The sequence below is a fragment of the Rhinopithecus bieti genome, unplaced genomic scaffold (genome assembly GCF_001698545.2).
Source record: "Rhinopithecus bieti isolate Rb0 unplaced genomic scaffold, ASM169854v2 scaffold_13577, whole genome shotgun sequence".
Taxonomy (NCBI): Eukaryota; Metazoa; Chordata; class Mammalia; order Primates; family Cercopithecidae; genus Rhinopithecus; species Rhinopithecus bieti.
This window is the reverse complement of record NW_016807867.1, coordinates 862,074-887,446: the sequence shown is the minus strand read 5'-3', so window position 1 is coordinate 887,446 and position 25,373 is coordinate 862,074. Positions and strand designations below refer to the sequence as shown.

At 44.9% G+C, this 25,373-nt stretch overlaps 1 protein-coding gene across 4 annotated transcripts in view; it reads left to right on the top strand.

Annotated features, from left to right (window-relative positions):
• NPC1 (NPC intracellular cholesterol transporter 1) overlaps positions 1-25,373 on the top strand; it is a 61,311-nt gene that overhangs the window by 19,811 nt on the left and 16,127 nt on the right. For 3 of the 4 annotated variants that reach the window (XM_017883998.1, XM_017883996.1, XM_017883999.1), the window contains exons 5-14: positions 5,669-5,836; positions 6,713-6,962; positions 9,785-9,858; positions 10,311-10,732; positions 12,295-12,521; positions 15,859-15,959; positions 20,006-20,108; positions 23,272-23,461; positions 23,891-24,073; positions 24,849-24,963. In XM_017883998.1, the coding sequence (XP_017739487.1) occupies positions 5,669-5,836; positions 6,713-6,962; positions 9,785-9,858; positions 10,311-10,732; positions 12,295-12,521; positions 15,859-15,959; positions 20,006-20,108; positions 23,272-23,461; positions 23,891-24,073; positions 24,849-24,963 (1,833 nt within the window). The remainder of the gene's footprint in view (positions 1-5,668; positions 5,837-6,712; positions 6,963-9,784; positions 9,859-10,310; positions 10,733-12,294; positions 12,522-15,858; positions 15,960-20,005; positions 20,109-23,271; positions 23,462-23,890; positions 24,074-24,848; positions 24,964-25,373) is intronic. The other variant, XM_017883997.1, reaches the window with a different exon arrangement.

The following is a 25,373-nucleotide window of genomic DNA, read 5'->3' as shown; positions in this document are numbered from 1 at the left end:
TATTTACTCAAATGAGTTAAAATATGCCTACCCCAAAACCTGCACATGGATGTTTATAGCAGCTTTGTCCATAAGTGCCAAAACTTGGAAGCCACCAAGATTTCCCTCAGTAGGTGAATGGGTAAATAAACTGCCACATCCACACAATGGAATATTATTCAGTGCTAAAAAGCCATGAAAATTCAGTGCTATCAAGCTATGAAAGTACATGGACAAACCTTAAATCCTATTACTAAGGAAAGCCAATCTGAAAAGGCTACTTACTGTATGACGTTCTAGAAAAGGCAAAACCATGGAGACAGTAAAAAGTCAGTGATTGCCATGGGTTAGGAAAGAGGAAGGTGTGAGTAGAGCACAGAAGATTTTTAGATGGTGAAAATACTCTGTATGATACTATAATGGTGGTTACATGTTTATATGACATTTTAAAACAAAAGTACTACCTACTTAAAACATACAAGTACACAACATGCATGGGAAAGATAAACATCAAATTCAGGATTGTTTTACCTTAGGGAAGGGACTACTGTCAGGGAGGGGCAATTGGGGAGCTTCAACTGAATCTATAGAGTGTATGTGTGTGTTGAAGTATTTATTTTTTTTGAAGAGACGGGCCTCACTGTGTTGCTGAGGCTGATCTTGAACTCCTAGCCTTAAGTGATCCTCCTACCTCGGCCTCCCAAAGTGTTGGGACTGTAGGTGTGAGCCACCACACCTGGTCTATAGTGCATTATTATTTGTATTTATTTTTTAAATTATGCCATAGCCAGTTGTTCTGAATAGTGCGTTATTATAAAACAGAGTCAAGGTTTCATGCTGTCACCTAGGCTGGAATACAGTGACGCAATTGTGGCTAACTGCAGCCTCAACCTCCTAGGTTCAAGCAGTCCTCCTGAGTAGTTGGAACCACAGGCATATGCTACCACACCTGGCTAATTAAAAAAAATTTTTTTTGTAGAGATAGGGTCTTGCTTTTTTGCCCAGGCTGGCCTCAAACTCTTGGCCTCAAGCGATCCTCCCACTCAGCCTCCCAAAATGCTGGAATTACAGGTGTGAGTCACTGCATCTGGCCAAGTCCATTTTTTTTTTAATGTTGAGGCAAATGTTGTAAAATGATAAGATTGATAATTAACTGGGTAATGAGGAAATGAGAACTGTAGTATTCTCCGTGTTTTTTTGTATGCTTGAAATATAAAATAAAACCTGAAAACCAAATGGTGAGCTGGAAGATATGAGGGAATTACCCAGAAAACAGCATAGAGATAGATCTATAAATCATTAAAGAAATGACATATAGGATAACATGAGAAGCTCCGGAGAGTTGGGGAGAGACAATCAAAGGGATAATGAGGATTTTCCAGAATGGATAAGGGATGAACCCTGAGACTTTGAGAAAATTCAGTATACAAAAATCAGTACAAGTGTACAGAAATACTGCAGTGGACAATCTCAAAGTGAAAATAAAACAATTCCATTTACTATAGTATGGGAAATACTTAGTAGTAACTATAACAGAAGGCAAAACACTTTAAAACTAAAGAACAGCCGGATGCGGTGGCTCACACCTGTAATCCCAGCACTTTGGAAGGCTGAGGTGGGCAGATCACAAGGTCGAGAGATTGAGACTATCCTGGCCAACATGGTGAAACCCCATCTCTACTAAAATACAAAAATTAGCTGGGCATGGTGATGCTCGCTTGTAATCCCAGCTACTTGGGAGGCTGAGGCATGAGAATCACTTGAACCTGGGAGGCGGTGATTGCAGGAGCCGAAATCATGCCACTGCACTCCAGCCTGGCTGACAGAGTGAGACTCCATCTCAAAAAAAAAAAAAAAAAAACCACTAAAACTAAAGAACATTATTCAGAGAAATTAAAGAGGATCTAAATAAATGGAAAACATTCCATGTTTATCAATCAAAAGACTTAATATTGTTTAGATATCAGTATTCTCCAAGTTGTTTTGAGATTCAGGGCAATCTCTGTTGTAATCCCAACTGACTTCTTTGATTGTCAAGCTGATTCTGAAATTCACATAGTAGTTTGAGGGACTTAGAATAGTAAAACAGCCTTGAAAAAAATAGGAAGACTCACGCTTCTCAATTTCAAAACTAAGCAATGGAAATCAAGACAGTGTGGTACTGGAATAAAGATAGACATGTAGGTCAATATAACTGAGAATAAATAATATATCTATGATCAACTGATTTTTGACAAGGGTGCCAGGGCCATTCAATGAGAAAAGAATACTCTTCATCAAATGGTGCTGCAATAACTGGATACACACATTCAAAAAAATAAATAATAATGAAATTGGGCCCTACCTCACACCATATGTTAAAGAAATTAACTCAAAGTGGATCAAAGACCTAAATGTAAGAGCTAAAAACTATAAAACAGAGTAAAACATAGGGATTAATTTGCATGGCCTCATATTTGGCACTTGATTCTTAAATATGACACCAAAAACAAGAGCAACAACAAAAAAAAGATTAATTGGACTTCATTAAAATAAAAAAGTTTGTATTTCAGAGGATGCCGTCAAGAAAAGACAAGAAGGCCAGGCACAGTGACTCACACCTATTATCCCAGCATTTTGGGAGGCTGAGGCAGGAGGATTGCTTGAGCCTGCGAGTTCAAGACCAGCCTGGGTGACAAAGTGAGACCCTGTGTCTACAAAAAATAATTAGCCAGGCATGGTGGCATGTGCCTGTGGTCCCAGCCACATGGGTATCTGAGGCAGGAAGATTGCTTGAGCCCGAGGAGGCTGCACTAAGTACCTCGCACTCCAGCCTGGGTGACAGAGTGAGACCCTGAGTCAAAAAACCAAAAGGACAAGAAAATATTTGCAAATTATGTATTTGGTAAAGGGACTTGTATCTAGAATACATAAATAACTCTTGGCCGGGTGCAGTGGCTCATGCCTGTAATCCCAGCACTTTGGGAGGCTGAGGCAGGCGGATCACCTGAGGTCAGGAGTTCAAGACCAGCCTGGCCAACATGGTGAAACCCTGTCTCTACTAAAATAGAAAAATTAGCCAGCCATGGTGGTATGCGCCTGTAATCCCAGCTACTCGGGAGGCTGATGCAGGAGAATTGCATCAGCCTGGGAAGTGGAGGTTGCAGTGAGCTGAGATCACGCCATTGCACTCCAGCCTGGGTGACAGAGCTAGACTTCATCTCAAAAAACAAAAAAAAACTCTTACTACCCAATGATGAATAGATAAATAACCCAATTTAAAATGGCAAAAGATCTGAATAGAGCAGACATTTCTTCAGGGAAGATATACAAATGGCCAACAAGCACATGAGAGATGTTCAACACTATGAGTCATCAGGGAAATACGAATCAAAACCACAATGAGATACCACTTCACACCCACCAGGATGGCTAGAATCAAAGTCAGATAACAAGAAGTGTTGACCAGGCTGTGGAGAAATAGGAACCTTTATTAAAAAGAAATCCAAAAACCAAAAACATTAGCTGGACACAGTGGCTCATGCCTATAATCTAGCACTTTGGAAGGCCAAGGCAGGTGGATCACCTGAGGTCAGGAGTTTGAGACCAGCCTGGGCAACATGGTGAAACCCTATCTCTACAAAAACTTAGCTGAGTATGGTGGTGCACATCTATAGTCCCAGCTACTTGAGAGGCTGAGGTGGGAGGATCACTTGAGCCTGAGGGGCGGAGGTTGCCAGTGAGCTGAGATAACACCACTGCACTCCAATCTGTGTGACAGAGTGAGACCCCATCTCAAAAAGAAAAAGCATTGCTGGTGATGATGTAAAGTGGTATAGCCACTGTGGAAAACAGTTTGGCAGTTCCTGAAACAAACACAGAATTACCATATGATGCGTCATTTCCACTCACAAGATGAATGAAAACAGGTCAACACAGAAACTTATACACAAATGCTTCTAGCAGCATTACTGATAATAGCCAAAATGTGGAAACAACTCAGATATTTATCAGCTGATATAGGTATAAACAAAACATATATCTATACAATGAAATGTATTTTGGCCATAAAAAGAAATGAAGTATTGATACATGCCACAGTATGCATGAACCTTGAGATCATTATGCTAAATGAAAGAAGCCGGTCATAAAAGACCACATATTATATGATTGGATTTACGTGAAATGTCTGAAATAGTCAAATAAATAGAGACAGTTCAGTGGTCGCTTAGGGCTTAGAGAGGTGGGGAGGTAGTTGAGCATAGCTAGAATACAGGATTTCTTTTGAGGTGATGAAAATGTTCTAAATAGGACTATGGTTATGGTTGCATATATCTATGAATACGCTAAACTCCATTAAATTATATAGTTTAAGGGGGTAAATTGTAAATTACATGTAATTATATTGTAAATTATATTGCGCCACCACACCTGGCTAAATTTTTTTTTTTTTAATTTTTTGTAGAGACGGGGTTTTGCCATATTGCCCAGGCTGGTCTGGACCTCCTGAACTCAGGCAGTCCACCCACCAGGGCCTCCCAAATTACTGGGATTACAGGTGTGCATGACCACCCCCAGCCCAAAGACAAATATCTTAAAAGCAAATAGAGACAAGACACAAATCACCTTAAGACAATGATAATTGGAGATTTTCTTACCAGCCGTGATAGAGCACAGAAGGCAATGGAATAATCTATTGAGAATTCTGAGGGAGATGACTGTCACCCTAGTTAACCTGTCTTTCCAGAGCAAGGGTAAAACAAAATGAATGTGTACGCATCTCCTTGAAGATTAGGGAAAGAAGATCCTGGGAAGTTTCTAGCAAGCAGGGATGGGTAAATGAGAATCGACAGACCCATTCCAGCTATTTTCTTAGGTGTAAAACACTGATACTATCCTTATATGATGTGTTGTCTTTATGTATAATAAAATGTAATCCAAAAAGATAACAGTATTAGGTTTTTGGGGGTTTTTTAATTTATTTTTTTGAGATGGAGTCTTGCTCTGTCGCCCAGGGCCCAGGCTGGAGTGCAGTGGCGCGATTTCAGCTCACTCCAAGCTCCGCCTCCCGGGTTCATGCCAGCCTCCCGAGTAGCTGGGACTACAGGCGCCCGCCACCACACCTGCTAATTTTTTTGTATTTTTAGTAGAGATGGGGTTTCACTGTGTTAGCCAGGATGGTCTCGATCTCCTGACCGCGTGATCCGCCCACCTCGGCTTCCCAAAGTGCTGGGATTACGGGCATGAGCCCCTGCACCCGGCCAACAGTATTAGGTTTATTGACATATGACCTCTGCCCTGAAACCAGTTTTCCAAGTAAGTTCCATAATTCTCTGGCTGTGTAGCTTCCTGCGGCAGAGGTTTTCTGGAGTCAGCTTCGTTAACTGAAGAAGTACTAAGACTCTTAGCTGCGTCTTCCTGGGCCTTGGTATGCTCTTCTATACAGTGGGGATACAACTCCAAGCTGTTGTGTGCCTTTCCCTTTCCTGTTTTTACTTTTAAGTTACTCGGAATCGGGCCTCCATATTATTTGCAGGGTGATAAGCCAATTTAAAGGGAATCTCTGTTCGTGCCCTTAGTGTTTGCTGTCCAGCGTTCCAGCATGGTGCGTATGAAGTTCGTGTTTCCCTTCAAGAGGCCTTTGTAAGATCTTTCCTCGTGAATTACAGCAAGCATCTTTTCTCCTTTTTCCTTTGGTTTCCTCTTCTAGCAATGTACAATGCCTGCCGGGACGTGGAGGCCCCCTCAAGTAATGACAAGGCCCTGGGACTCCTGTGTGGGAAGGACACTGATGCCTGTAATGCCACCAACTGGATTGAATACATGTTCAATAAGGACAACGGACAGGCACCTTTTACCATCACTCCTGTGTTTTCAGGTAGAGATAAAGATTCCAAGTTTGGTGTGTTTATGATATTGTTTTAAAGCCAAGGAACTGGCTGGGCACAGTGGCTCACCAGTGCTTGGGGAGACTGAGGCAAGAGAATTGCTTAAGACCAGGAGTTCCAGACCTAGCCTGGGCAATGTAGTGAGGCCCCATCTCTACAGAAGAATTAAACATTAGCCAGGTGTGGTGGCATGCACCTGTAGTCCCAGATACTTGGGAGGCTGAGGCAGGATTGCTTGGCTCCAGGAATTCAAGGCTGCAGTGAGTTGTGATCATCCCATTGTACTCCAGCCTTGGTGAGGGCAAAGCCCTATCTCTCCATGAATGGATGAATGAATCTCAGTTGAGGAATCATAATCTGCAATAGGAAGATAAACACATTCAGGTAACTAGTTCATAGTTTCTCCCAGTAAGAAAGGTAACTGGTACATTTATCCTGCTCTGGCTAATTTAGTGGGTGCTGGGAGTGGGAGTGGAGGAGGAAATGAATTGCCTTCAGGCATTGCTGTGGTAATTGAAAGAATAAGCAGTTAAAAAGGGAGTGGGAGGCAGCTTTTCCAGAGCTCTGCTGTAGTATTAGCTTCTGAGAATGGAGATAGGACATGACTGAGGATTACCTTGGTATGTGGTGCACTTGGAGGATTGCTCTATCAGTGACAAACCCCTATGCACAAGTTCATTGAGGCAACTTAAAATTCCACAGGACGAAGCAGCAAAACATAATTGAATTAAACTAAAACCTCCAATTCTTTTTATTCTTTCAGTTGTTTTATGTATTTCAGTGGGCTTTTCGTTGGGTTTAAGTATAATACAAAATTTTGGATGTTTTTAATTGAGATTTGTACTCAACACAATTCCTTCCTGTAGATTTTCCAGTCCATGGGATGGAGCCCATGAATAATGCTACCAAAGGCTGTGATGAGTCTGTGGATGAGGTCACAGCACCGTGTAGCTGCCAAGACTGCTCTATTGTCTGTGGCCCCAAGCCCCAGCCCCCGCCTCCTCCTGCTCCCTGGACAATCCTCAGCTTGGACGCCATGTATGTCATCATGTGGATCACCTACATGGCATTTTTGCTTGTGTTTTTTGGAGCATTTTTTGCAGTGTGGTGCTACAGGTAAGCAGTTTTGTTTATCATCCAGGGCAAGAAGAACAAAATTGCCCACTGGCACTTTGAGTTTTCACTTGTCAGACCTTGGTTACTTAGGACAAGAATCAAATACCTACATGAATACCACTGCGTGGATTACTGTGTTCTACAGCTATCGTATAGTAAACCATCAAAGTCCTGTTTAACACTGCAACAGCAGAAGTGAATTTTACTGATTTATTCAAAATGATGTGTGATTTAAAGCACCGTGCATTAGCCACTCATTCTTTTTTTTTTTTTTTTGGACACTGAGTCTCACTCTTGTCACCCAGGCTGAAGTGCAATGGCGCGATCTCAGCTCACTGCAACCACCACCTCCCAGGTTCAAGCGATTCTTCTGCCTCAGCCTCCTGAGATAGCTGGGATTATAGGCACCCACCACCATGCCTGGCTAATTTTTGTATTTTTAGTAGAGACTGGGTTTCACCATGTTGGCCAGGCTGACCTCCAACTCCTGACCTCAGGTGATCTGCCCGCCTTGGCCTCCCAAAGTGATGGGATTACAGGCATGAGCCTGTGCACCCAGCCAGCCACTCATTCTTTAGAAAGTCAGAGTAAAGGCTGGGCGCAGGGGCTCACGCCTGTAATCCCAGCATTTTAGGAGGCCGAGGCAGGAGGATCACGAGGTCAGGAGTCCATTGCACTCCAGCCCTGGTGACAGTGCAAGACTCTGTCTCAAAAAAAAAAAAAAAAAAAGATGTCAGAGTCAAATGAGGGAAATCAGATTCAAATCTAATTAAATGCAGTACTATAGTCCTTTTAGATATTTCATCTTAATTTAGGACAGTACTTTTTTTTACTTTTTATTTTGAAATAATTTTAGACTTAACCAAAAGTTGCGAAAATGGTAGAATTTGTGTGTATCCTTTACCTAGTTTCCCCGATGATACAACTTACATAATTCCTAGTTCAATGATCAAAACCATGAACATGCCATTATTGTTACATTATTATTAGCTAAACCACAGATCTTAATCCAGTTTCACCAGCTTTTCCTCCAATTCCCTTTCCTGTTTCAGGGTCCCGTATTACATTTTTGTGTTTTATGAGTCCCCTCAATCTGTGACAGAAAGTTCCTCAGTCTTTCCTTTTCTGGCCTTGACACTCTTGTTGATACTGGTCAGGTATTTTGTAGCATGTCCTTCCGTTTGGCTTTATCTGGTATTTTCTCATGATGAGATTGAAATGAGGTGTTTTGACAAGTACATCACAGAAGTCACGTCATGTCTTTCTCGGTGCATCATGTCGGGGTCACTGATGTTGATGTGTCTCTTTCCTGGTGATGTTAACCTTGAACACTTGCTCAAGGTGATATCTGCTGGATATCTCCATTGTGAAGTGACTGCTTTTCCCTTTGTAATTGATAAATATCTTGGAGGAAGATGCTTTGAGACTATGCTAATATGTTGTTCCTCCTCAAACTGTCAACCCCTGATTTTAGCATTCCTTGTTGGGTCTTGTCTGCAACCATTATAACTAAGGTGTTTACCTAATAGTGATATTTTTTCTCTTTCCTTCTCTTCCTCTGCATTTACTAACTGGACTCCTGTACAGAAAGCTATCCCTCTCCCTCATTTTATTTACTCAGTTGTTTACATCATGGACTTTTAATTTTGTTGGTTGTATCCAACTCTGTCATTTATCTTGTTACTCAAAGTTTTCCAGTTTGGGCCATTGGGAGTGCCTTCTGGCTGACTTCTGTGTTCTTCTTGAGAAAGAGTGTCGCTCTCACCCAGGCTTTGGAATTAATAGAGCTGGCTTTTTTTTTTTTTTTTTTGAGATGGAGTCTCGCTCTGTCGCCCAGGCTGGAGTGCAGTGGCCGGATCTCAGCTCACTGCAAGCTCCACCTCCCAGGTTCACGCCATTCTCCTGCCTCAGCCTCCCTAGTAGCTGGGACTACAGGCGCCCGCCACCTCGCTCGGCTAGTTTTTTGTATTTTAGTAGAGACGGGGTTTCACCGTGTTAGCCAGGATGGTCTCGATCTCCTGACCTCGTGATCTGCCCGCCTTGGCCTCCCAAAGTGCTGGGATTACAGGCGTGAGCCACTGCGCCCGGCCTTCTGTGTTCTTCTTACATACACCTCCCATCCCCAGCTTTATCTTATATTTTCCCTGTCCCTGCCTTGCAAGGAGCTCTGGTTCCTTTAGTTCGAGAGTGGTATGTAGAAACGAAGATCTGGGCACTAGGTGTGCTCATTGCTACTGGAAAGGGTAGCGTGGTTTTTGTTTGTTTGTTTGTTTTATTGGGATGGAGTCTTTGTCACCAGGCTGGAATGCAGTGGCGCCATCTCAGCTCACTGCAACCACCGCCTCCCAGGTTCAAGCAGTTCTCCTGCCTCAGCCTCCCAAGGCACACACCACCACACCCAGCTAACTTTTTTGTATTTTTAGTAGAGACAGGGCTTCACCTTGTTGGCCAGATTGGTCTCGATCTCTTGACCTCGTGATCCACCCACCTCGGCCTCCCAAAGTGCTGGGATTACAGGCGTGAGCCGCTGCGCCCGGCCCAGTAGCGTGTTCTTAAAAGACCTAAAAGTTTTAAATAAAATGAGGGCCACAAGGTGAAATTATCCTTTATTAACTGTTCTTTTAATATCTTCTTAAATTTTCTCCTGAGACTGGTGAGCAGAGGCACCCAGAGCAAGGGAACTTAGGGGAAAGAAGGCAGTAATTAGGGAGGAGGAGGCCAGGAGGAGGAAGAAAGCATTTCATGGGATTACAGGAATGTCCCAACAACAGCCTCATTGTGATGAAGTCCACTGATACTATTTCCTCTCTTCTGTTTTTCAGAAAACGGTATTTTGTCTCCGAGTACACTCCTATTGATAGCAATATAGCCTTTTCTGTTAATGCAAGTGACAAAGGTAGGCATATTTGTCCATGAATGAAAGGGTTCAGATGATGCTGTCTGTCATGAGAGTATCCGTTTGCTCAGCAGGGTTGCGGCAGTGGGTGAGGCGGAGTGCTAGTGCCGAGGACACGGCTGCGACCAAGGCAGATGTAGTCCTTGCCTTTGTGGCCCTACCATCTAGTCAGGGTGGCACAGCAGAACCGAGTGATTAATCATAGCTGGGGAGGCGCGAAAGCAGCAGGACAAGAGTGGGAATAGCAGGGCAGGGTTGAACCTCACCCTTCAGAGGCTCCTGTGTCAGTGTCTCTTCTGTGGGGTGGGAACAGCACCCATTGAGGGCAGCCAACAAAGGTGGCTTTGCTGAGCAGATAGATAGCTGAGGGCAGGGGTCTCATAAGTGTCCCCAGGGGAGCTTGATTCCTGCCATGAGACAGCAGCTAATGCTTTCCCTGTTCCGACTTTCAGGAATGGCTTGGCTCTTAACCTCCACCCTCCCTTCCTCTCCCGCTCTTCCAGGAGAGGCGTCCTGCTGCGACCCTGTCAGTGCAGCATTTGAGGGCTGCTTGAGGCGGCTGTTCACACGCTGGGGGTCTTTCTGCATCCGAAACCCTGGCTGTGTCATTTTCTTCTCGCTGGTCTTCATTGCTGTGTGTTCGTCGGGCCTGGTGTTTGTCCGGGTCACAACCAATCCAGTTGACCTCTGGTCAGCCCCCGGCAGCCAGGCTCGCCGGGAGAAAGAGTACTTTGACCAGCACTTTGGGCCTTTCTTCCGGACGGAGCAGCTCATCATCCGGGCCCCTCTCACTGACAAACACATTTACCAGCCGTACCCTTCGGGAGCTGATGTACCCTTTGGACCTCCGCTTGACATACAGATATTGCACCAGGTAACCTGCTGTTTGAAGAAATAAGTCATTCCAGAGGACCTTGTGGTTTGCTAGCTTTTACATGTTGACTACTGCTGGATGGGGATTTGGGGCTGAATGTCATGGTATATCTTGAAAATCTTAGCATATAATGGCAAAGCTGCCTTTAAGTTAGGTTAAAAGAAAGTGAATGATGTAGAACTTAATGAAATATTTATTGTTGCTCACTTTTGTATTTACTTCAGATAGTAGAACTTGCCTTTTTCTTGAAATTGAGATGAGCAGAGAAAGAAGACTTCAGTGGCATTTGTCTATTGAGGCAGGATGTATTTATTAGGAAGTCACCTTAGGAATTTGGGAATGTTTTCTGGTGGTAACTGAAAGTAATATGCAAGGACCCAGAGGCATGAAGCCCTTACTGCTGTCCTGGGGGCCGAGGAAGGAGCTGCCAGATCACCATCCCGATCCAGCCTGTAAGAATGAACTTATCACTGCCTGAACATGGGCACCCAGCCTGTTTTTGGTGAGAGGTACATTTGGGGCAAGATCCATCCCGTTGCTCCTAGAAAGGCGTGTAAACCTTTCCATTGTCCCTGTCACACTTGCCTTGGAGAACTGTACCTGTGCATAAACTGTACCCGCTTCTTTTTTTTTTTTTTTGTTTGAGATGGAGTCTTGCTCTGTCGCCCAGGCTGGAGTGCAGTGGCCGGATCTCAGCTCACTGCAAGCTCCGCCTCTCGGGTTCACGCCATTCTCCTGCCTCAGCCTCCCAAGTAGCTGGAACTACAGGCACCTGCCACCTTGCCCGGCTAGTTTTTTGTATTTTTTAGTAGATACGGGGTTTCACTGTGTTAGCCAGGATGGTCTCATCTCCTGACCTCGTGATCTGCATGTCTCGGCCTCCCAAAGTGCTGGGATTACAGGCTTGAGCCACCTCGCCCGGCCCTGCTTCTTTTTTAATGAATGTGTAATCATATGGTTTTTCCTTTAAACATTGCTCATGTCTACAAGAAAATCTGAAATCTTGAAAAGCATTAAAATGGTCCTAAGACTTGGATAGAATCTTTTCTCTACCCGGTGACTGTCTGTTGCTTTTTCCAGCTTGTTGCTGAAGGTGAACAGCATAGTCATTTACCTCCAAGATCATCTTCTATGTTAGGAAATAAGGGGACATATGTAAATGGCTGTAGTGCAGAGCAAGGCAGGAGGTTTTGTGTTATTATTGAGGGGAGGGTCAGGGAGACCAGGAGACCCCTCCACTCTCCCCTCTGGACTGCTGGCCACCGCTGGAGAAAGGTGGAGGGAGATGGTTGTGTGTCCTATGTTGATAGCTGTTCTGGTCATGGTGTCCCCCCACCCCCTGCCGCCTCTGTGGACGCCTCTAACCGGTTTGCTGTTAGAGTGGGCCTGTGGCCTGACCCGTTTTCTTAATGTATTGCGCCTTAATGCTCTCCTTCGTCTTAGGAAGTATTTTCCCCAAATACTCTTTGTCTTCTGACCCCTCAGGGCAATACTGACTAGTCAAGATCTGAGAGAAATGTGATATGTTTCTGGGTTTGCTTATTTTTGAAATCTTCTTTCAGGTTCTTGACTTACAAATAGCCATCGAAAACATTACTGCCTCTTATAACAATGAGACTGTGACACTTCAAGACATCTGCTTGGCCCCTCTCTCACCATATAACACGAACTGCACCATTATGAGTGTGTTAAATTACTTCCAGAACAGCCATTCCGTGCTGGACCACAAGAAAGGGGACGACTTCTTTGTGTATGCCGATTACCACACGCACTTTCTATACTGCGTACGGTAAGTGGCAAGAGACAGTCATTGGTAGATACCATTCTTGGGTCTGACTTAGGGTATATGGGCATAAGCCTGTTTTATGAGCATAACCCAGAGGTGAGCAAACAGAGCAAGTCCTTGCCCTGTGAAGCTTACATCTTTATTTATTTCTTTTTTCTTTTTTCTTTTTTTTTTTTTAGGACGGAGTCTCGCTCTGTCGCCCAGGCTGGAGTGCAGTGGCCGGATCTCAGCTCACTGCAAGCTCCGCCTCCCAGATTTACGCCATTCCCCTGCCTCAGCCTCCCGAGTGGCTGGGACTACAGGCGCCCGCCACCTCGCCCGGCTAGATTTTGTATTTTTTTTAGTAGAGACGGGGTTTCACCGGGTTAGCCAGAATGGTCTCGATCTCCTGACCTTGTGATCCGCCCGTCTCGGCCTCCCAAAGTGCTGGGATTACAGGCTTGAGCCACCGCGCCTGGCCTCTTTTTTTTTTTTTTGAGACAGGGTCTTGCTGTGTCACCCAGGCTGGAGTGCAGTGGCGCAGTCTTGGCTCACTGCAACCTCCCAAAGTGCCTCCGGAGTTCAAGCGATTCTCATACCTCAGCCTCCTGAGTAGTAGCTAGGACTACAGGTGTGTGCCACCACGCCCAGCTAATTTTTGTATTTTCAGTAGAGATGGGGTTTTGCCATGTTGGCCAGGCTGGTCTTGAACGCCTGACTTCAAGTGATCTCCCCCACCTCGGCCTCCCAAAGTGCTGGGATTACAGGCGTGAGCTGCCACACCTAGCCAGAAGCTTACATCTTAATGGAGGGAGACGGATGATGAACACATAACATATGCTATCATGCCAGCTAGAGATTAGTGCTGTGAGGAGAAAATTAAGGCTGGACAGAGTGGGGGTGTACTGCTTCAACATGGAGATGTGCACAAAGGGAGAGGAAAGGAGGACAGCTGGGCACATCACAGGGATGCGCGTTCCCGGCAGAACCAACAGCAAGTGCAGAGCCCCGGCAGGGCGCCCTCGCGGTGCATGATTGAGGAATGCAGCTGCCCCTTACCCTTTACCTCGTGCCTGGGTCGCTAACACAGTGTCCTGTATCACACCTCCCACAAGATTTATAGAATAGCCTTTGATGCCTTTTCTTCTCTCTCAGATATATAGCCCAGTCCCCTGTAGTGCCCCAGCTGTTTGGGAGGCAGCCTGCCTGTGAGGAGTTGGGGCAGGATAGGCCCACAGTTTTAGATTGGAGGGCCCTGCAGCTGCTTCCCTTAGGAGGCGTGTCTAGCTGGGCAGGGGGCGTTTATAATTGGGAATTGTCACTCCAGGACCTGTGCTTGGGTGACCTGTAGGGGAATCTTAAGGCTTCTTCCGGTAGAGGAAGAGCAGCACGATGCCGGATGGGCCTACTCTGCCCGAATGCTCGGGACCTGGCCTAGGGACATTTGTTCAGCCAGTTGAGAAACCACAGGGGCTATTTCTTCAGCATGAGAAAAGAGAAATTATTTCTTGTCGCCTTTAAGGACGCTGCTCAGCCAACTACTTCTCAAGAGCTAAGGACTCTCACTTCTGGTTCTAAAGAACTTTGACCTTAAGTTCTGTTTGTTTGTTACTAGAGTAAGACTTTTTATGTAGTTGGGCTATATTTACTGTTTCAAGAATATCACCACTAACAACATGAGTTATACTCGTGAAAACGCAATAGCTTATGCTCCATACCCTAAACCGGCGTTCTCCACAGGGTAGACGGTACAGGCTACCTGAAAAAAAAAAAAAAACATTGATAGTTGGACGACCATTTAATGTTATGTAAATTTTATAGTTTACTCTCAGTTGCACAGCTAAAAGTCAACAAAAATGAGGGGGGCAGAGGTGCGTGAGCCTTGTGCTTCCTCAAAGCGGGCGTGGTTCCCTCCAGTGTGGAAGCAGTGCAGGGAGTGGCAGGCTCCTGGCAGCAGGGACCTGAATTGGTTTGTAGTTAATTAATATGCTTGTGCGCATCCTCATAACCCCAGGCCCGCCTCTAGCGCTGTCCCCTTTCCTCTCCCTCCAGCTTTTCCTGGACTTTTTCACCTGAGGGTCCTGCAGTAATGGCAGGTGGCCTGCCCAGAACCATACGCTGACCTGCTTATTTTCCCCATTTCGTTGAAAGGCAGTGACAGTTACCAGTTACTCAGACTTGAGGCTTTATCCCTGAATACTGTCTCGCCCTCACCTTCCTCATGGGGTTCTTGCGGGTCTGAGCCTCTGGATGGTCTCTCAGATTTCTGCTGTGGATGAAGGGACTCAACTGCTCGCTGCAGGTCACCTGACCTCCCTTATGCCGTCACCCATCTGCTCTGACGGGTGGGTCATATGCAGAAGCTTCTCAGCACCTGGTCAAGTTCTAGCTGATGGTCTGTCTGGAAATGCTGGCTCCCTCTCCACTGGCCCGCTGTCTGTCTGCACTGCACTGCCAGTTGCCCCTCGCCTGGGCCATTGCACTAAGATCTCCACTTACTGTTCCACCTGCTTCCTGTTTCTTTGCCATTTCCAGACCTTCTTCCACTTGACCACACGAGCTAGCTTTGTAAAGCAGCTCATGACATTTCTTTTCCAGAAATCTCTCATTGTTCCCTGGTGCCTCCAGAATAAAAATCCAAACTACTTAACTGGCACTGAGTCCTTTTATTTTGCATTTGTCTGTCCATTACTCTTCCCAGACTGGCCCCCTCCTTCAGGAGCCCCCTTGGTGGGCATCCCGTGCTCTAGGACAGGACATCTTTTCTTTGAATTATTTTCTTTCTTTTTTTTTTTTTTTTTTAAGAGATGGGGTCTTGCTATGTTGTCCAGGCTGGACTCAAACTCCTGGGTTATAGCCATCCTTCTGCCTCAGCTTCCTGAGTAGCTGGGATTAGATGTCCCGCCATACCTGGCATACAGGACTTGTTAAACCACCATCTTGCTCTCATTCCCTCTCACTGTTCTCTCTCCCTCCCTTTTTCCTCCCACAGTTGTAATTGTGAGACACCCTTTTGTCCTTCCTCTTTGGTGAAACCCCCTCATCCTCGGAGGTCTGGGTCTATCCAGTCTCTTCCTCTTGGCTGCAGTTTCGCCTTTTAGTGTTTGCTCCCTTCTCTGTGCCTGCGTAGCATGCACTATGTGCCATTGATGGCACTGGGCTGTATTTGCCTGCCTCTTGCCCAGTGATTCTGAGCTCCCAAAGGTGAGTGCTGAGCTGTATTATTCAACTGAGAAACCGCGGGGCCCATGTTGTCCTTAGAATACAGCCAACCTCATCAAATGTTCATTGTGTAAATGTTTAGGTCTCTGACGCCTTGAGGCCCTTCTAACTGGGAAGTGTTTTCTAAACTTTTTGGCAGGGCTCCTGCCTCTCTGAATGATACAAGTTTGCTCCATGATCCTTGTCTGGGTACGTTCGGTGGACCAGTGTTCCCATGGCTTGTGCTGGGAGGCTATGATGGTAAGTAAGAGAAGCTTTGACTCTTCCTTTTAGGTAAAGTCGTCTCGGTTTTGTCATTAGCGTCAAGTGGTAATTATGAAGATTTCATAAATTGGGCAGTTTTAATTTCCTACCTCTTGAATCCCAAAATAGTATCTCCTTTGGCTTTGGCTTTGGGTTTGGGTTTCATTCCAGATTTAAAAGAAGTGGATTGTGTTAGCCATCTTTAGATCACACATGCCTTTGAGAAGCTGTCGAAGGCTAAGTGCCTTTCCCCAGAGTAATGCAATTGCAAACCTCTGCATTGTTGTTCAGCTTCAAGGAGGTCTTGGGCCCTCGAAGCTCATTTATGGACCCTCTAGGGAGCTCATGGACCTCAGACAAGAACCCCTGTGATGGAGAAAAGCTAGTATGTGAGGTATGTGGAAGAAGAAACAAAGTTGATGGATTTTTTTCCTTCTAAACCGTCAGTTGAGTATTTGGACATCTTACAGTGTGAAGAGCAGGTGGTTTGCTCTTTGCTGGTTCCTGTAGCACTTTAGAACCAGTTGTACTTGATAAAATGAGGTGATGAGTCATGTGACACCTTTGGCATCTGAAGCCAAATTACAGGCTCAACAGGTTTTGCCCAGCCAGTGAAGAACCCAGATAGGTTTTCTTCTCCTCACTCAGTGGCAGGGGAGAAGTTGCAATCTGTATTTAAAATTTACTCTGCGTCATAGAGGAAAATGCCATTTCTAATTGGTGGAAAAGGGGTGGTGTCAGCAACTGGCTAGCCATAGGGGAAACAATTGACTTTGATCTCTGCCTTGTTCATTTCACCAAAATAAATTCCAGATGGAAAAAAAATTTAAATGTTAAGAACTGGGCTGGGCGCGATGGCTCGCACTTGTAATCCCAGCACTTTGGGAGGCCAAGGCGGGCGGATCGTGAGGTCAGGAGATCGAGACCATCCTGGCTAACATGGTGAAACCCTATCTCTACTAAAAATATTTTTAAAAATTAAGCTGGTGTGGTGGTGGGCACCTTTGGTTCCAGCTGCTCGGGGAGGCTGAGGCAGGAGAATGGCGTGAACCCAGGAGGCGGAGCTTGCAGTGAGCCAAAATCAAGTCACGTGTGACACTGCCAAGCCTGGGCAACAAGCAAAGACTGGCGCGTGCGTCAAAAAAAAAAAAAAAAAAAAAAAAAGTAGAGACTGGAAGAGAAAATACAGGAGGCATTTTAAAATAATTTTAAGTAGAAAAGATATTTCTAAGCAAGACACAAAACTCAGAAACCCCAAAAGGAAAGACTGATGAATTTGAGTACATGAATTTTCATTTGTGGAAAATAAACATACAGTTAAAAAAACAAAATTGGGCCGAGAGTTATTCATGCCTGTAATCCCAGCACTTTGGGAGGCAGAGGCAGGCAGATCACTTGAGCTAGGAGTTTGAGACCAGCCTGAGCAACATGGAGAAACCCCGTCTCTGCAAAAAATACAAAAATTAGCTGGGCGTGGTGGTGCGTGCTTGTAGTCCCAGTTACTTGGGAGGCTGAGGTGGAAGGATCACTTGAACCCAGGAGGTTGAGGCTCCAGTAAGCTGAGATTGCACTACATTCCAGCCTGGGTGACAGAGGGAGACCTTACCAAAAAAAAAAAAACTGGACAAAAATATTAGTATGCATAGCAGACGGCATTTTCATAATAAATAAAGATCTCATCTCAGCCTGGCCAAAATGTGAAACCCCATCTCTACTAAAAATACATAAAAATTAGCCACACGTGGTGGTGTGTGCCTGTAGTCCCAGCTACTCGGGAGGCCGAGGCAGGAGAATCGCTTGAATCCTGGAGGCGGAGTTTGCAGTGAGCCGAGATCATGCCATCGCACTGCAGCCTGGGCGACAAGAGCAAGACTCTGTCTTAAAAGGAAAAAAAAAAAAAACCTCATGAAAATGATCAATAACCTGAAAGAAGAGTGGGTGAGGCCGTGTGAAATTTAACAAAACAAGAAATACAAAAAAAAAGAATGGTTTTTATTTTATTTTTCAGAGACAGAATCTTGCTCTCTTGCCTAGGCTGGTGAGTGCAGTGGCGTGATCTCGGCTCACTATAACCCCTGCCTCTTGGGTTCAAGTAATTCTCCTGCCTCCACCTCCTAAGTAGATGGGATTACAGGCATGCACCACCAGACCCAGCTAATTTTTTGTATTTTTAGTGGAGACAGGGTTTTGCCTTGTTGCCCAGACTGGTCTTGAACTCCTGACCGAAGGTGATCCACCTACCTTGGCCTCCCAAAGTGCTGGGATCATAGGCATAAGCCACCACGCCCAGCCTCAGTAAATATTTTCTTGACTAATGAAAAGGGAGGCTGAGGCAGGAGGATTGCTTGAGCCGGGAAGTCAAGGCTTCAGTAAACCATGATTGTGCCACTGCACTCCAGCCAGGGCAACAGAGTGAAACCCTGTCTCTAAAAAAGAAGAAAAAAAGAAATGAAAAATAGTTCAGCTTCTTTGGAAGGCAGTTTGGGAGAATTTATCAAAATTAGAAATGTACATAGTTTTTGATTCAGTGATGATGCTTTAAGAATTGATTCTAGCCAGGTGCAGTGGCTCATGCCTCTAATCCCAGCACTTTGGAAGGCCAAGGCAGGAGGATCGCTTGAGCCCAGTAGTTCAAGTCCAGCCTGGGCAACTTGACAAAATCCCATCTCTACCTAAAATACAAAAATTAGCCAGCGATGGTGGTGCACACCTTTAGTCCCAGCTACTAGGAGGCTGAGGCAGGAGGACTGATTGAGTTGGGGTGGTCAAGGCCACAGAAAGCCGTGATCACACCACTGTGCTTCAGCCTGGGCAACAGAACAAGACACTGTCCCCTCTCCTGCCCCTGCCCCCCTAAAAAAAGAATTGATTCTACAAGTATGTGTTTTACACATTAAAATATTTATAGGCTATTTATAGTAACTTCGTTTGTAATATAAAAAAATTGCAAAACTACTCATCAGTGGGAGGATTGGCTAAAGTACACTAGAAAATATTGTAGGAAAAGAATAAGGAAACTCTTTATGGAGCAGTCTCCAAGATACAGAATTTTAAAATGTAATATGCAGAATAGTACTTTACTGTTTGTGTGGTTAAGAGGGAAAGGGGAAGAATCTGTGTGTTTGCTTGTGTGTGTGGAGTGGCTCTGGAAAGATTCGCAGATGGTATGGGGAGGAGAACTAAGACAAAAAGATGTTGGAGAAGGAGAGAGAATTTTCAGTAAACACCTTTCTGTTCTGTGTGAGATTGTTAACATGCATGTACTGTATCCTTTAAAAATAATTAAAAAAGGCCGGGCGCGGTGGCTCAAGCCTGTAATCCCAGCACTTTGGGAGGCCGAGACGGGCGGATCACAAGGTCAGGAGATCGAGACCACCCTGGCTAATATGGTGAAACCCCGTCTCTACTAAAGAATACAAAAAAAAACTAGCCGGGCGATGAGGCGGGCGCCTCCGTCTCAAAAAATAATAATAATAATAATAATTAAAAAGAAGAGTTACTCTTCCTGAATGATAACCATGCCTACCTCAGATTTAAAAAAATCCTTTTTATTCATTAACTGAAGTACATAAAAACTATTTCAGCAAACGCTTTTTTTTGTTTTTTTTTTTTTGAGACGGAGTGTCACTCTGTCGCCCAGGCTGGAGTGCAGTGGCACGATCTCAGCTCACTGCAAGCTCCGCCTCCTGGGTTCACGCCATTCTCCTGCCTCAGCCTCCCGAGTAGCTGGGACTACAGGCGCCCGCCACCACGCCCGGCTAATTTTTTTGTATTTTAGTAGAGACGGGGTTTCACCGTGTTAGCCAGGATGGTCTCGATCTCCTGACCTCGTGATCCGCCCGTCTCGGCCCCCCAAAGTGCTGGGATTACAGGCGTGAGCCACCGTGCCCGGCCTTCAGCAAACTCTTGTTTAATCCTTAGAGCACAGAGATACAGTCCATAGCTCCACTGAGAAATCTGTGTTGTGATTTTTTTCCCCGGTATGTGTGTAATTTTCTGCATGCTTGTAATCTGCTTTTTGATGTCACATTTTTCCTTTCTAGATCAAAACTACAATAACGCCACTGCCCTTGTGATTACCTTCCCTGTCAATAACTACTATAATGATACAGAGAAGCTCCAGAGGGCCCAGGCCTGGGAAAAAGAGTGAGTCACTCATGGGTGTGAGCAGACTGTCCTTGTTTTGTGGGAAGCTAGACACTTGCAGCAAGCACTTAAACTTCATTTTCTAAATTAACCAATGGCAGGTCTGAGTTATGTAATTTTGTTCACTTGGTGCTAATGATGCTAAGTAGAAACTGTAAATACGTTTACCTTTGAGCAGATGCTTTAAACATCTCTCCCTCCACAGGAATGCAAAAGTGTGCAAAAAAAGGTTCCTTGTATTGTTTTTACTTATTTCATTTATTTTTTGAGACTGGGTTCACTCTTGCCCAAGCTGGGGTGCGGTGACTCTAATCTCAGCTTACTGCAGCCTCAATCTCCTAAGCTCAAGTGGTCCTCCCACGTCAGCCTCCCAAGTAGCTGAGACTACATGTGCATGCCATCACACCCAGCTAATTTTTGTATTTGTTTGTAGAAACAGGGTTTTGCCATGTTGCCCAGGCTGGTCTTGACCTCCTAACCTCAAGTGATTCACCCTCCTCGGCCTCCCAAAGTGCTGGGATTACAGGTGTGAGCCACTGCACCCAGCCACCTGCATTGTTCTCTATCAGCAAAACTTGGGACCATGCTGAATGTACTTAATAAGGAATGAATACAATAGAATATTGTGCTGTCATAAAAGACAGTGAAGTAAATAAATGGTTCACAATGTATATTTATATAAATATATATTGTTTACACTGCTGTCCATGCTTAGAAAAAAATATCAAGCAAATGACCTGAGAAATTAACTGTGTTTGTAACCTCTGGAGAATGGGAAGAGAGGACTTAGGAGACCAGGTTGCACTTTATACCCTCCAGTACTTTTTAAAAAATGTTTTACTGAGATATGGTACATGCATCATACAGTTCACCTACTTAAAATATACAGTTCAGGCTGGGAATGGTGGCTCACACTTGTAGTCCCAGCACTTTGGGAGGCTCACTTGAGGCCAGGAGTTCAAGACCAGCCTAGGCAATGTAGTGAGGCATGTCTGTAAAAAAAAAAAGTAAAAGAAAATTTAAAAGAAAAGAAGCGTTCAATTCAATAGCTTTATTATATTCACATATATGTGCAACCATCACCACAGTCAATTTTAGGAACATGTTCATTACTCCACAATAAAACTCTGCACCCTTTAACTAACACCCTCCATCTTTTCGTCCTCCTATCCACAGCCCTAGGCAACCAACTAAAATACTGTCTGTCTCTGGAGATTTTCCTATTCTGGACTTTTATGCGCATAGAATAATACGTGGACTTTTTTGTCTGGCTTTTGTTGAACATAAAATTCTCAAGGTTCATTCATGTTGAGGACATAATATTCACAAAGTTCATTCATGTTGTAGCATGTATCAGTACTCCATTCCTTTTCATTCCATTGTATGGATATACCACATTTTGTGCATTTATCAACTGATGCACATTTGGGCTGTTTCCAATTTGGCTATCATGAATAACGCTGCTATGAACACTTGAGTACAAGTTCTTGTGGATGTGAGTTTTCATTTCTTTTGGGTACATACCTAGTAGTAGAATTGCTGAGTCATAGGGTAAGTCCACTTTGAATAGTTTGAAGAACTGCCAGACCATTTTCCAAAATGGCTATAGTGCTTTATATCACCACCAGCAGTCCATGAAACTTCCAGTTTCTTCACATCCTCGCCAACACTTTTTATTATCTGACTTTATGATTCTAGCTGTCTTCCTGGGTGTGAAGTGCTATCTCATTGTGGTTTTGATTTAGTAGACTGAATGCTTTTTTTTTTTTTTGAGATAGCGTCTCGCTGTCACCCAGGCTGGAGTGCAGTGGCATGATCTCAGCTCACTGCAGCCTCTGCCTCCCAGGTTCAAGTGATTCTCGTGCCTCAGCCTCCCAAGTAGCTGGGATTACAGGCACCTGCCACCACACCCGGCTAATTTTTGTATTTTTAGTAGAGACGGGCCTTCACCATGTTGGCCAGGCTAGTCTCTAACTCTTGACCTCAGGTGATCTGCCAGCCTCAGCCTCCCAAAGTACTGGAATTACAGGCATGAGCCACCGTGCCCAACCCTAAACTTAAATTCAGCATGTATGGAACCTTAACTGTAATCTGATAGTCTCCAGTATAGAAGATCCTAATGCAGTGGCTGGGCATGGTGCCTGTAATCCCAGCACTTAGGGAGGTGGAGGCAGGAGGAGTGCCTTGAGGCCAAGAGTTTGAGACCAGCCTGCACAACATGACAAAGACCTCATCTCTACAAAAAAAATTTTTTTTTGAGACGGAGTCTCGCTCTGTCCCCCCGGCTGAGTGCAGTGGCTGGATCTCAGCTCACTGCAAGCTCCACCTCCCGGGTTCACGCCATTCTTCTGCCTCAACCTCCCGAGTAGCTGGAGCTATAGGTGCCCGCCACCTCGCCTGGCTAGTTTTTTGTATTTTTTAGTAGAGACGGGGTTTCACCGTGTTAGCCAGGATAGTCTCGATCTCCTGACCCAGTGATCCACCCGTCTCGGCCTCCCGAAGTGCTGGGATTACAGGCTTGAACCACCGCGCCCGGCCACAAAAAATTTTTAAAATTAGCCAGGCATGGGGATACATCTCTATAGTGCCAGCTACTCAAGAGGCTGAGGCAGGAGGATCCCTTAAGCCCAGGAGTTCGAGACTGCAGTGAGCTATAATTGTGCCACTGTACTCCAGCTGAGGCAACAGAGTGAAACTCTATTTCAAAACAAGAACAAAAGCAAATGAAGGATCCTAATGCAGGATAAAGGTTAAGAAAACATGGCCTTTGAACTGGGCACAGTGGCTCACGTCTGTAATCCCATCACTAGGGGAGGCTGAGGCAGGTGGATCACTTAAGGTCAGGAGTTTGAGACCAGCCTGGCCAACATGGTGAAACCCTGTCTCTACTAAAACTACAAAAATTAGCCGGGCCTAGTGGCGCACGCCTGTAGTCCCAGCTACTCAGGAGGCTGAGGCAGGAGAAGCACTGGAACACGGGAGGTGGAGCTTGCAGTGAGCCGAGATCGCACCATTGCACTTCAGCCTGGGCGACAGAGCGAGACTCGGTCTCAAAACAAAAAAGAGAAAACGTGGCCTTTGTATCATGAAAGTTGGGAAGAAGTTTCTTACTTAGCTGTCACTAAGTTTTAACTAAAAATATAGCATTTTGCTTACCTTTTAGGTTTATTAATTTGGTGAGAAACTACAAGAATCCCAATCTGACCATTTCCTTCAGTGCTGAACGAAGTATTGAAGATGAACTAAATCGTGAAAGTGACAGTGATATCTTCACCATTGTAATTAGTTATGCCATCATGTTCCTATATATTTCCCTAGCCTTGGGGCACATCAAAAGCTGTCGCAGGCTTCTGGTAAGCGGGGGATATGTATATGTTAGAGGTTAACAGCAGTGCACAGTGTAACGTCATATTTTTGCCTCTTGATTCTTAATCCATTGTGTTTAAAACTGCCGTAAATTCCCCCTGTTTTAATTGTATGTAACATTTCTGTTGCCTACATCTGTTTTCTTCAGTTCCAGCTTTTTGGTTTATCTTAAAGTTTATTTCGCATAATCCAGTTTTTCTTATTTGTCCAGTCCATCACCTAAGAATGCAAACTCATAACATGTGTTGCCTGGGCAGACCTAGAAATGTTTACAAGTCCTCTCTGAAACACAGAATTGTAGTTTTAACTCTAGGTTTGATACAGCCCTGTAAAGTAAAAAGGAGGACCTTTTAGTAACAAGTGGGACAGACAGCCCTGTAACCAACTGGTGATTGTGTCTTTGTCGCCCCTCTCAGGTGGATTCCAAGATCTCATTGGGCATCGCGGGCATCCTGATCGTGCTGAGCTCGGTGGCTTGCTCCTTGGGCATCTTCAGCTACATTGGGTTGCCCTTGACCCTCATTGTGATTGAAGTCATCCCGTTCCTGGTGCTGGCTGTTGGTGTGGACAACATCTTCATTCTGGTGCAGGCCTATCAGGTATCCTTCCGTATTCTCACGGGGCTCAGCATCTGTCCAGGTTTCAGGGTCTGAATGGCTGCTGGGCTCTGCATTCGTGAATGTGGCCTGTGAGGGTGTTTTCTTTCCTTTCCTTGTGTGGCTCGTCGCTCTTCTTGACTTGCTGTGGACATCTGAGGACCAAGAATTTCACCCCTCTTTTTGGTTGATGAAATAGTAGAAATAAAGTAAGAATTTTGTTTTAAATTGTATCTTTAAATAGTGTCTTTTAATAGTATCTTTTCATTTTAAATAGTATCGTGTACAAGAAGGGCTACCGCACTTTTGGAAAATATTTTGGGTACGACTGCTGTTGAAATGATTTTCAGCATAGTATAGAATGTTAGATTCATTTTGCTCAGAGGTGCCACTAAAAAGGCAGAAGGTCAACACATGTCCCGCTGCTGTAGAAGGTGGTCTCAGTCATCCTGTAGGTCTGAACTGGGCGGAGACTCAGTGCACGTGAGAGTGATGGTCAGCGGTCCAGTCCCCGCGGCCTGTGTATTTTCCTGATAGTGTGGCTCAGCTTTCCCTTTAGTTTCTCACGTGGTACCTAGCTGCGTAGTGTAGAAATACTCTGAGTGAATTAACATGAGAACATTGGAGTCCCCCACCGAAGTTTATATGCTTAGAAGACACTGCTAACCATCTGCTAATCATGTATCTTTACCGTTGAGTTAACACAAAGCAGCAAGAAGGGGCGTTGTTATGGAGAAATTTTAATGTTGCATTTTTTTTTTTTTTTTTTTTTTTTAAGAGAGATGAACGTCTTCAAGGGGAAACCCTGGATCAGCAACTGGGCAGGGTCCTAGGAGAAGTGGCTCCCAGTATGTTCCTGTCATCCTTTTCTGAGACTGTAGCATTTTTCTTAGGTAATTATGCTTTCAATCCTACCAGTCCTGTAGTTCGCTGAGCCTGGAGAAAGAAGGAGCTGGGTATCTGAACATGTCCCTTTGTGTTGCCTCCTTTTTTTTTTTTTTCCTTTTTTCTCTTCTCCGAGATGGAGTCTCACTCTGCCACCCAGGCTGGAGTGCAGTGGTACAATTTCGGTTCACTGCAGCTTCCGCCTCCCGGGTTCAAGTGATTTTCCTGCCTCAGCCTCCCAAATAGCTGAGATTAAAGGCATGTACCACCACACCCAGTTAATTTTTTGCATTTTTTAGTAGAGACAGGGTTTCCCCTGTTGGCCAGGCTGGTCTCGAACTCCTGACCTCAGGTGATCCACCTGCCTCGGCCTCCCAAAGTGCTGAGATTCTAGGCGTGAGCGCCTGTGCTGTCTCCT